We start from the raw sequence: 12,637 nt of genomic DNA, 5'->3' as shown, positions 1-12,637 counted from the left end.
GTGTTAAGAGGATGGGTTCCTGCTGCTTCCTCTTCTGCCAGAAGGAATAGAGTGGGAGAGGGGCTGGCTAGGACACTGAATGCAATGTTTTGTTGCAAGTCCTGCGTGCATTCTTAAACCCATCAGAGTTGTGTAGGTGTAAATAACACGAGGCATTTCAACATCACCCCCTCCCCTTCCAGCTGAACCCAGCTCTTCTGTTCTGTGGGATGCTTAGAGGTCTGGTTTCCTTTGAAATTACAAATTTAGGGATTCTTAAGGAAGCTTACCAGTAGCAGCAACTTGGTTAGTGCTTAGTATATGTGATGTCTGGCTTTAGGAGCATTGTGGTGCTGTGGTCTAAACCACTGAGCCTCTTGGGCTTGCCTATCAGAAGGTCAGCAGTTCAAATTCATGCAACGAAGTGAGCTCCCATTGCTCTCTCCCAGCTTCTGCCAACCTAGCAGTTCAAAAGCATGCCAGTGTGGCGGGAAGGTAAACGACATTTCCATGCGCTCTGGTTTCCATCATGGTGTTCCGTTGCGCCAGAAGCAATTTAGTCCTGCTGGCCACATGACCCAGAAAGCTCTCTGTGAACAAACGCCAGCTCCCTCGGCCTGAAAGCGAGATGAGCACCACAACCCCATAGTCGCCTTTGACTGGGCTTAATCATCCAGGGGTCCTTTTACCTTTATCTTTTTAGGAGCATTGTGCATGTTAGTTTCTCTTATCTGCACGTCAGCCTCTACTTATGCTGGCACATTTGTCCTTGGCGTGCAGACCGGAGCCATTGTTTTTTGAAAGGGAGACCAATGCAGGACCAGAAGGGCCACTTCATTAGAGGCCCTCTTTCAAGGAGCACTTGTTCGGCTACAGCAACATGGAGGTTAATGAGCCTCTCTCCATAAGTACTTTCTTAGGCAGTGTACACATCTCCATTTACTCTGGTTCCAGTGCGCTCCCACCGCTGGCTTTCAAAGACATGTACACAAAACATCATGCAAGATGCAGAGCTATCCTGCAGTTCCTTGAGAAATACGGTACTGCTGTCTGATGAATTTCCCCTCAAACCAACTTCAATCTGAAAGGAAAACTTTGGCCACATCCACTTCACCGTTAAACGGAAGTGTGTATCTTTGAGGCAGTTGTTGTGCATGCATGGGTGACTGGAAATAAACAGTAAATTGCAAGAACTCAGGCCAGGAGGAAGATGAATTTCAAGTAAGTCTTCAAAATGTTTTATTTATGTAATGATGAATTCAAATAGGAATCAATTCCAGTATGATAGTGAGGCAAATGAAAATAAATTCCAGTGAAAAAAAATCACAGGACAAGGCCCTGTTTCGACAATTCTTCATCAGCAATGTTTTAACGGTCAGAGTGTACCAAGTATGTTTGCCTGGGTAGTCATAAGCATAGGTGACTGGCAGGGCCGTCTTAACCCTATCCAGCTCCATGGTTCAGAGATCCCTCCAGTGCCCCGGCGCCCCCTTGCCAGCTGGAAAGCCAAAGCCACGCGCTGCCCTGGGGACGTGTGTGTGTGTGTGTGCGCGCTTCGTTTTAGCAACTGTGCCTCATGCACCTCCGAGGCGCCACTCCCCCCCCCCCGACAACGCCATGCCATGTCTTCTGCTTCTCACCCGCCGCAAGCAGGACTGGCAACAGCGACGCCGGACTCACGCTCTGCCAGGCAGGGCCAGGCGTAATGGGCCGCTGGAGGGGGTGGCCTGACAGGCGGGGGTGCTGCCAGCTGTGATTCGTCTCCGCCTCCTCGGCCAAAGCGGCTGCACGGCGCTGCTGTCCGGGGAGCCCTGGCTACTGTGCTGATGGGAGGCTCGCAGCCGGCTTCCCCGCAACGGCGCCCGCAGCCCAAGAAGAGGCGGGCGAGGGCGGCGCTGCTGGCAGGGCTTGCTGGCGGCTCCTCCAGCAGGGAGCCACCGTGAAGGAGCCAGGCTCGGGAGCCGCCGGAGCTCTTTCCAGAGCGCACGTGGACGGTGAGGGGCGCTTGCTCCGTGCAGCTCCCCCACTCGCTGGGGTGCCCCTGAGAGGTGGTGCCCTGGCACAACACGCCAGTAGCCACAACAGGAAAGACGGGTCTGCTCCTCCTCCATCCCAACCCTGGCGGCATCGCCCCCTGGTGGCCAGGCGCCCTGGTGCATGGCGCAACCCAGCCCAGGCCTAGAGACGGCCCTGGTGACTGGGCATAAGCAGATGATAGCTTCATGAATAGGAGTTGGGGGTTGCAGGGACAAGGAAACCAAACAGATCATGCACATGGAGTGTGTGTGTGTGTAAAACAGCATGTAAACGTGACTTGAAATGCAATGGGGAAAACAGCCTTGCTGCATCTTAATCTGCGAATTTGAGGAAACAAGGGCAGCTTCCCCAAGGACTCTTGGATGCCCCACTACACTCACAGATGAAACCGAAGGATTCACGTTTGCATGAAAAAGTGAGCTCAAAATGTATCTGGAAGTTTTGAAAATGGTATGAAGGTGCTACAGGGCCAGCAACAAATGTCTTCGAGAATCATCAACAAGAGATAGTGATGGCCACCAACCTGGATGGCTTTAAAAGAGGTTTGACAATCACTGGCTACTAGGTATGGTGGCTGTCTTCCAGGGCTTTTTTTCCCCAGCTGGAACTCACCGGAACTCAGTTCCAGCACCATTCAGGCAGGTGCCATTGCCATTATAAGAGAACAAAGGAAGCATTCCATGGTGAGGGCGGGCACCTCTTTTTCTAGAAAAATAGCGCTGTCACTTCCACTGTCAAAGGCTGCATACCTTTGGAGACAAATTGCAGGGAATCACAGGTGAAGAGAGTGCGGTTGCAGTTAGGCTCTGCTTCTGGGTTTCCCATGGGCATCTGGTTGGCCACTGTGAAAAGGGGTTGTTAAAGATTGCTGGGAACTGTAAGGGATAAACTACAGAGCCCATGAGGGGCAGGGCTATGTGGGGGGTTAACTATGGGCCCATAATTCGTTGTGGGGAAAGAATGTGCTTTGAGATATGATGTGTCATGTGCACAGTTTGGGTCCAAAGGCCAACCTCATGCCTACACTATCAACCTTCTGCATTTTTTTAACCCACTCACTCCTCCGTCGCCCCGGCTTTGCATAGAGTTTTATCCATGATGAGGAATCCTGGAGAACTTGGAAGCTTGCCCTTGTTTTGGAACATTGTGGCTGCTCCTAACATAGGTATTGCCCAACCATGAATTTACAGTAGACAAAGTCAAGCAGCTCTTTTGTTCCCTTCAAAAGCACTCAGGTGCATGAAAACATCTGCAAATATGGGGTGAGCCTGGGTAAACAGAACGTCAGACATGTCTAGAATTGATGGTAGGAATTAATGAGACAGTGGTTAACCACAGAGTCTACAGAGCATGTAGAAACAACAGAGGAGAAGGGTAGAGGACATAGCATCCTTGCACCTCAAGATGTTGCTTTTTTTACTTTAAAACGGACTTGGGAGAAGGATTGGGACATAGCTCAGTCGTAGAGTTGCAGATTTACATGGATAAATTTTCAGGTTCAATCCTCAGTTAGTGAAGGAGTTTGGGCCCTGTGCAATACCCTGCCCCCCGCACTCTGTTCTGCAGCATTGTTTGGCCACCCTCTGCAACATGGCACTCACTGCAACCGTACCAACTGGGCCACCCTAAAACCACCTCTGCTCTGGTATCTCCATGTAGGTCTGGGACAGCATCCAGAATGAAACCCTACAGAGCCACAGTGTACAGCAGTGCTTCTCAAGCTATCCAGTGTGTTGGATTGGCATTCTCACCCAGCCGGACGGCAATGTGCCAGGGACCAGTAGCATGTTTGGTCCCTGAAGCATCTCACCCAACCTGGGCTGTAGTGGAGTCATTGGAGACTGGCAGGAGGGTAGGTGCCGGGCAGAGTGGGAACACGAATTTCAGCAGGGCGTATTGGCGGGTGGCTGCAACTTTGTGGAAGATGAGAAGTTAAATCAGTGAAGTAAAATCACTAGGTGGCAGCCGATTCTCTTCCCTTCCTGCCTTATTGCTTATTTTCCACTGGGGATGTGTTTATTCATTATAGTGGCTCATTAGACAAAGGCAGGGAAGGGAAGGGAATCGGCTGCGAACTAGTGATTTAACTTCTCTTCTTCCACAAAGTTGCAGCCACCCGCCAATACGCCCTGCTGAAATTCGTGTTCCCACTCTGCCCGGCACCTACCCTCCTCCAAGTCCTGTCAGACAGCGCAACAGGGAGGTGGGTGTAACTGAGCAGCAATCATCACAGTGTGGTGCTGGGTGGAGAATATTGGGTTTGTTTGACACACCTAAAGCATCATGTTTAAATCTTTGTTCCGTCTTAAAGTTCATTAGGGGGTTGAGGGCCTTCGTTGTCTCTCTTGGCTTACCTGACTGCAGGGATGGGAAACCTCCGCCCCCCCAGGTACTGGTAGAAGAGCTCCCATCACCTCTAAACACATGAGAGCCCCAGGGGGTGATACATCATACTAGGCCAGAAGTGGCTGACCTGTGGCTCTCCAGACGTTGCTGGACTATTACTCCCATAATCCTGGGTCATGCTGGCTGATGTTGTCGTTGTGGCCATCCGGAAATTGCTGAACTGTGGGCTAGCCACCCCTGTCCTAGGCCTAGAGAGACCCAGGTTCAAATTCCCACTTTGCCATCAAGCTCACAGGATGACTTCGGGCCAGTCAATATTTGTAAAGGCAAAAGATATGGTGGGAGAGGATTGGTAAAACCATACAGGATACCATGAGCTCCTTGGAGGAAAGGTGGGATGTAATTAAAATAAATGGCAGGTCACACACACACACACACACACACACACACCTTCATAAGCCCAGAGCCTCCAGTTTGGATCGCCTGCACGTGAATCTGGCCCTGAAGTAAGCTGTAGGTCTCTGCATATTACAGACTCACAGAATTGTAGAGCTGGAAGGGACCACGGGGCATCATCTAGTCCAGCCCCCTGCAATACAGGAATCTTTTAGCCCAATGTGTGGCTCAAACCCACGATCCTGAGATTAAGAGTCCCACGCTCTACTGACTGAGCTATCTCTGTTCCTTCAATTGCTCGGGAGCACAAGTGGGGTGTTGCACCAAGGTCCTACTCTTAGGTTGCCCATAGGCATCTGGTTGGCCATTGTGAGAACAGGATGCTGGACTAGACGGGCCTTTGGTTTGACCCAGCAGGTCTCTTTGTTAGCATACACACAGAAGACCTGGGCCTCAAGCCCCCTGGTAAGCATCTGCCAGGTGTCTTCTCCCTCTGGTAGCCAACTGTAACACGATCTAGGCTCTCAGAGTCTGGACACGTTATCTGCAGAGTTCATCCAGCGTTAGCGTAGTTTGCAGCAGCAACAAGAAGAAGAGACTCAGAGAGAAGTTCTTGCATATTTACAAGCGTTTATTCTAAAGCATCTCAGAAGATAGACCAAACGTGTCTTTCTTCATCAGCAAAGCAAAAGCAACTAACTAACATTACAATAGCACAACAAACAGAAGTATACATCATGTGACACATTCAACATCCTCTTCCAAGCCCAGGGGTCCCCAGACTTACCCGCCTTTGGGTCGGTGGCTGCCGCGCCGATCGCGCGGTGGGCCGGAGGGCGGGGGAGTATGCGCGCAGTGGGCCGGGGCGGAGGGTGGGGGAGCGCGCGCCAGTGCGCATGCGCATACCCATTTACTGGCGCGGTGGCACGCTTCCAGGCCAAAAAAAATCAACGAAAATTGTTTGTGCGCATGCGTATGGGCCTCCCCGACCCGAAAGTGCACTTCCCCCGACCCGGAAGTGCACCGGAAATGACCTCTTCTGGGTCGGGAGAGGCCCATACGCATGCCCAGAAACAATTTTCGGTGATTTTTTCAGATCTGGAATGGCGGCGCCGCGCCGCGCGCTGCAAGAGCGGGCGGCGGCAGCGGGCGGCGGGGGTTGTCGCGGGCCGGATTGGGAGGCCAATTGGGCTGCACCTGGCCCGCAGGCCATAGTCTGGGGACCCCTGTCCAAGCCTGTTCCTGTTTAAGGTGGAACAGAATCTACTATGAAATCCTAACACTCTTATGTTCAGCATTGCCAGCAGTGGAGGACTCAACTTTCAGCGGCGCCCTGTGTGACTTTAAAATTAGGTGCCCCTCCCCAGCACTCCATTTTACATCATTGTTGCAGCGCCCCTTGTGGTGCTGACACCCAGTGTGACCGAACCTAAAACTGCTTCTGTGGCCAGTGGTCAGGGGTGATGGGAATTGGGAGATATAAGATGAGACAGTGTCAAATTATAAGCAATCCATGATGAGTAAGAAATCTAAAACACCAAACAGATGCAGGGAGGAGAGTTTCATCCCAGGCTACCATTAGCACTTTATACGTTACATTCCTGCCACAAGGCTTGCTCCTTCTAGGCTGCGATATGAGACAAGGACATGCTGGCTTAGTGGTCAGTAACAGCTAACCAGTGGCATAGCATGGGGAGGGGGCAGAGGGGCAGTGACCCTGGGTGCAAAATTCTGATAGGGGTGCAACAAGGTGGTACACCTGCATGCCTCACCCCTGGGCTGGCCGAGCCAGAAGGTGGTGGAGCTGCCAAGCCGAAAAGGTGCGCGCAGCCACTACCACAACCACCAGCAGCAGCAGTCATGTGCTTCATAGGCTCCATGTAGCCTCCCGGCGCATGCCTCCACCCCAGCTCCCCAGTTCACTAGGGAGGCGCAACACTTGCTCTGCCCCGGCAACCCATGCTACACCTCTGTAGCTAACTACAAGGATCAGTCTAGCTCCACTGTGCCATATTTAAAATAGAAACAAAACAAAAAGCAGTGCTCAGGTGCTCTTCTTCATTCTGAACAATTCATTTCACTGTAGCGCTGGACTCACCCTTCATCTCCGTAGTTTGCAGACCTGGAAAGCACAGAATTTCTGCCAAGGTCCCCTTCCTTTTCTGCTCTTTCAGATCCCCAGAGACTGTCAACTCTTCCCTCCTGTCCTCCACTGCTGCATTTGCCCAGGTTCATTTATCACAGGGCAGAGCAATTTGAATTCTATTGTGACGAAGGCCTCTATGGTTACTGCAATAAAAAGGAGAGATCTGCAGCCTCTCGTGTTTCTGAGCTAATGCTGCCACCCGTTTATTTCATCAATTGTGCATCGCACCAATAGTTAGTGACATGCCCCTCTCAGGAATGAAGAGGGTGTGGGTGGGTGTGAATGGAAATGTTTCAAATTTAAAAAGGAAGTTGCTTCAGTTTCACCTTCCCTCACCCACCTTGTCACTTTTAAAGATGTGTGAAAAGAACAAAGCAATCCTTTTTTGCGTGACCAGGGGCAACGGCGATATATCGGTTTTGCAAGGGAAAACACAAGGACATTACCAAAGATGGTTGTGCAACAGATTTTGTAGCAAGATCTGCTGTTGTGCAACAAGCTTCCAGTCGCACAGTTGTTGCATTGGATTCCTTTGAACTCTGCCATCCACTAGTACATGGGCTCTTGTACTGGGAAACAGAAGATGCTACACATATGGACCATTTCACAGGGGTTGAGCTATGTTCCTTGATATCTAAGACTATGACACCTACAATGATGAAAATCAGGAGCAGTGTTTGTGTTCTGGAAGAATGAAAACTTCCATTCCGATTGGAATACCTATTTTACAAGCTATAAATTTGGGAGATCCGGTGCGGTTATCATAGAATCGTAGAATTGTAGAGTTGGGAGGAACTTTAAGGGTCTTCTAGTCCAATCCCCTGCAATGCAGTAATCTTTTGCCCAAAGTGGGGCTCATGTTATGATAATGTCACGTGCCCCAAAGGAGTCTCTAAGCATCTTACAAAATTTTTAGAGCATAAATTTTTATATGGCTAGTATTGGAGAGAATTGGTTGAAAAACTCCTTTGCAGATTTTTACAAGTTGTAAACTTGGAGTCAGTGTGGTAGGAGGTTCAAATACAGTCATACCTTGGTTCTCGAACGGAATCCATTCCGGAAATCCGTTCGATTTCCAAAACGTTTGAAAACCAAGGTGCGGCTTCTGATAGGCTGCAGGAGCTTCCTGCACTCAATCAGAAGCTGTGGAAACTGCGTCGGACATTTGGCTTCAAAAAAACATTCACAAAATGGAACACTCACTTCTGAGTTTGCAGCATTTGGGAGCCAAAATGTTCGAGTCACAAGGCATTCAAGAACCAAGGTACGACTGTACCTGTTCAGCCATTAAGTTGGCAGGGTGCCCTATGGCCAGTCAGTCACCATTTCCCAGTCTCACTTGTTTCATAGGGTTGTTGTAGGTAGGGATGTCAGACAAATTCAATCCAATCCATTTGAATGATTTATTAAATGTGTATACCATCCTTTATCTGTAGATCTCAGGGTGGTTCACAAAATAAAAATGCAGGATAAAAACACAAACTACATAATTTAAAAAAGAACCAAAACCCAAAAAACCCTTCCTCCTTCCACAAACACATTTAAAGGGGTATAAGATCATTTTATTTCACATAAATAATTCACTCTTTCGGAAACAATGCATAAATTGAAACACCGTCATCCTTCCAAATTTGCCTTTCTGAATTTTGCACTGCAGTTTCCCCAGCCAAGTCATGTGTACAAAAAGGCACATGCTAGAGTTAAAGTGTGCAGAAAATTGCATATGCTAGTGAAAAATGACACAAAAAATTCCGTGTATTGAGGTGAAATGATTTGCAAAAAAAATATGCAAAGTAGCATTAAATGTGTATAGTAGGGGGGGAAATGCATAAAATGCTAAAGAATTTTCAGTAGGACTTTAAAAAAATGTAAAGCAGGCATGAAAATGTGGGGTATTGAACTTAAGGCTGGGAAAATTATATCTCCACAGGACTTCATTCTACCACACCACCTATACAGGGTCTATAGCATGACAACAGCACCTCCCGCCCCTTAATTTGTTTTTTCCATGAAAAATTCAGTGATCTCAGCACCTCCTTGCTGGCTCAAACCAATAGGCTTGTTTGGCTCTGGTGAAGTGCTAAGAAACCATCCTGGGAATGCTACAGATTCAAAGCTGCCGGTCTCCTTGCCGCTGGCAGTCTTGCAGAGGAAACTGAAGTTCTTGAATTCCTGTTTTTTGTTATATAGATCCATAATATTTTCTCCCTTTAAAAAAACATTTTCACAACAATTGGCAAAATAATTTATTTAAATTCATTCATCAAAACAAGAGACCCTCTGTTACCTCATTAAAACCCTCTGCAGGGTTAAGGAGGAAGGAGGCATGGCAGTACTGAGCAAACCTAAGTATAGGAAGACAGTAGAACTCACACAAGCCAGCCTGAGTTACCCCTGCTCCCAACTCCATTATGTTGGTGGCAAGGAAAAAAATTATAGGTATTGAAAGAGAATTCCTGGATGCCAAGATGCAGGTTTGGGGCAAGTACTATTTAGTGAGAGAACGCCAGCAGAAATTTAAAATCACAAAATATGTAGCAAAGTAAAGGGTGGAAATATAGGCTGTTAGACCTTTAAGACAGGAGTGCCTGGAGTGCTCTGGTCCATGGGGTCACGAAGAGTCGGACACAGTGGCATCGCAATAGGGGGGCAATGGGAGCCCACCGCCCCGGGCAGCATCCTGTAGGGGGGGTACCATCCTGAGCCCCCCCTGCCCGTGCCTCCCAAGCTTACATTGATTAGCAAAGCAGCCACTCACGGTGGTGCTTTACCACTTTACCACCGAGCACTGTTCCTCCCCCTCCTTTATGTTCTAAAGCGGGCATGTTCAACATGTCAATTGTAATCGACTCATGGATTCCTGGCTGATTTTCGTTGATCGCAGAATGAGAAAGAAAAGCCTTTCTCTGCAGCTTGGGACGCAGCAGCAATCGCTGCTGCCCTAAGTCTCATGCAAGCCGGAGCTGCGCTGCTGCTCCTCCAGTGAGGAAGTCTGCTTTCCTCCCTTCCCTGACGGCCCGCTCCGCATTGCATTCTGTGGGTGGGTGGGTTAGAGCACCAGCAGTGGGGTGAGGGGGACGCGGTGCCGTGAGGAAGGACTGGAATGTATGTTGGGGGGTGTTGCCACAGGGTAATAACTTAGAGGTGGGTGCGATAACATACTTGGACTAGAAACAAAAAGCTCCAGATGGAGAAAGACTGAGGTTGAGGGAGAGATTGAGTGAAAATGCCATGTGTGTGTGTGTGTGTGTGTGTGTGTGTGTGTGTGAGAGAGAGAGAGAGAGAGAGAGAGAGAGAGAGAGAGAGAGAGAGAGAGGCAGAGGCAGAGGCAGAGGCAGAGGCAGAGGCAGAGGCAGGAAGGAGAATCACGGAGCAACGAAGTAAGCTACTCAGAAGGGAGAGGGTGAGAGAGAGAAAAGCTCCTCAGATGTTTGTAAATAATATTTGTCCATTCGGAGGAGTGGTAGATCACTGAGTTTTTGATAGGTTGGAGGTGCTTGTTCTAAAGTATATGGAGCTAATCTAATGCTACCTCTCCTCTCCAGCCTTTGCCCGTGCGGGTGGGGGGTGAATCTAGTCTGATGAGATTGAAGGACTGACACTCTGGGCAACCTTCCCCCAAAAATTCAATGTGTGTGTGGGGGGGGGTGACAAAATAATCACCGCACCAGGTACCACCTGAGCTTGCTGCGCCTCTGGTCGGACACGACTAAATGACTGAACAACAATAACAGACTTTTAAAATGTGCCTTTCTAAGTTCCTTCGAAGTTCGTCTCTTCCCCCAAAGGCCACACATTTAATAAGTTAAAAACTGGTTTACTTACAAACACTTCAAAGGCCAGGTTCATGTGTTCTTCCATACATCAGTCAGAAGACACAGGCAGTAAAAATTGGCTTAGTTACAGTGGTGAAAGTTCCTAAATTATTGGTTTAGGAACTCAGGGGAGGCTTGTTTGAGCCGTGTGGTCTGAGTTTGGAGCAGCCAGCTCAGACCTGATATGTTGAGCTTCTCATATAGATTAGGGGTGACAAATATGGAATCAAAAGAGACATTGAAGCGCAAATGAAACTCACCATTAACTTTAGCTGAGGTTGACCACCAACTTCCTCACAGGACAAAGTAAGTTGCCCATTTTCATTACCCATAAAGATGGCGGATGTTCTTTCATCTTTTTTCCCAATGGCTTCATTTGGGACCACAGCAATTAACCCCGCTGGAGGTGAGCAGCTCAGAAACAGGATCAGTGGAGGGAAAGAGGGAGGAAGGGGGGGAGGAGAGAGAGAGCGTATTATTGGTACAGGAGTCTTAGGTGCCTGGAAGCCCGCAATCAGATTGAAAGCTGTTGAAGTGATCCACAAGTACAAGTCTCTAGAAAGGAGTGCAACCCCTATACTAGAAGTATGCCCAATGTTCATAACATGAGATGTCCACTACCGGTACATAGCACAGGTAGCTTGCACAGCGCACAGGCAATTTTGTATCTTGAATTGACCTTCAGTCCTCTTATGGATTATTCTTACCAAAAAAAATATTGATACCTTTTTAAATGGGTGCTAAGCTCAGGGGTAGCGCACATTGTTCTGCAGGCATGTGAACTACAGCCCTTCCCTATCAACCATTATAACAGGTGTGGGAAACCTTTATCCCCCCCCCCCAACATTGCTGAACTACAGCTCCCAACACCCTTGGCTACTGGCCATGCCTCTTAGGGCAACTGGAGGGTCAAATTTTCCCTGCACCTGCATTAGAGGTTTGTTTCATAACATTGTTCTTGGTTGCTTCTGTGCAGTGCCTGCTGCATGCATCTTGTCCATGGCGCCTCATTTTAGTCCATACCGGTCTTTCCCTCTGTAATCTCAGAGTTATTTGTTCCATTTGGGGAGCTGTTCTCAAGCTGTATGGGTTGTTCCAATTGAAACAAGAGCCCTAAATTTGGACCCTGCCAGCTGTGCCTTCCTTCTATGGGTTGCTAACTATGGAAGCCACTCACCACAGTTTCAACACACATGCAACATCTTTTCCTGTAGCATGAAGACTGCTTTTTCTTGCCTGATGAGAAGCAAGGTTTGCACAATGCTGATTGACTGGCTCCATCTGTCATCTCTAACTGAAGCAGGAATGGAGGACCTGTGCCTCCCTCAAGGTTGTTCTTAGACTTCAACTTCCAGCCAACATGGCCAATCGTCCATGCAATATCTGGAGGGGGACAGGCTCCCCATCTCCAAGTTAAGAAGTTCATGTGGCAGGTGGTATCACAGATCATTTTCTGACTGATACCTTTGGAGAACCACTGCCAATTGGAATAAGTGAGACTACATGGACTAGCCTTGGAATAAGACAAAAATGGACCAGTAATCTGGGCAGGATGGAGCAATGGTTTGACTTGGTATAAGGCACCTGCCTGTGTAACTAGTGACTAAAGGCATTGCAGAACTCTCCTCTTCCCCATTTCACAATGGCTCTCATGAACCCCATGGATAAATCCCACAATAGCATTGCTGAGCCTTGTTTAAGAAAATACTGCCGAATCACGGGGCTGGCCCTGCCACTAGGCAAAGTGGGACACTCACTTCAGGCAGCAAATCCCTGTGTACCTAAGCTATTCCATTTCCCCTGGGTGTGGTCAAGGATGTTGTCCCATTACTAGTGATGAAGTAAGATTCAACTGCCACGATTCTAGTATATGTGGAATGAGAAGGCACTATCTTGTCTTTCACCCAAGACAACAAGG

At 48.6% G+C, this 12,637-nt stretch overlaps 1 protein-coding gene across 3 annotated transcripts in view; it reads right to left on the bottom strand.

The window, feature by feature from the left end:
• Positions 1 to 12,637, bottom strand: part of LOC118079474 (interleukin-36 alpha-like) — a 44,919-nt gene that overhangs the window by 17,399 nt on the left and 14,883 nt on the right. Inside the window, exons 4-5 of one of the 3 annotated variants that reach the window (XR_009556818.1) lie at positions 10,980 to 11,119; positions 6,857 to 9,112 (exon numbers count right to left, since the gene is read on the bottom strand). Coding sequence is in view for 2 of the 3 variants with exons in the window: in XM_060268456.1 (XP_060124439.1) it covers positions 8,897 to 9,112; positions 10,980 to 11,119 (356 nt within the window). In the remaining variant the exon portion in view is untranslated. Of the gene's footprint in view, positions 1 to 5,912; positions 9,113 to 10,979; positions 11,120 to 12,637 lie in introns of those variants that run through there. The other 2 variants (XM_060268456.1, XM_035140054.2) reach the window with 2 other exon arrangements.

Source organism: Zootoca vivipara, chromosome 15 (assembly GCF_963506605.1).
Source record: "Zootoca vivipara chromosome 15, rZooViv1.1, whole genome shotgun sequence".
Lineage (NCBI taxonomy): Eukaryota > Metazoa > Chordata > Lepidosauria > Squamata > Lacertidae > Zootoca > Zootoca vivipara.
The sequence above is the reverse complement of the archived record's forward strand: the minus strand, read 5'-3'. Positions and strand labels throughout refer to the sequence as shown.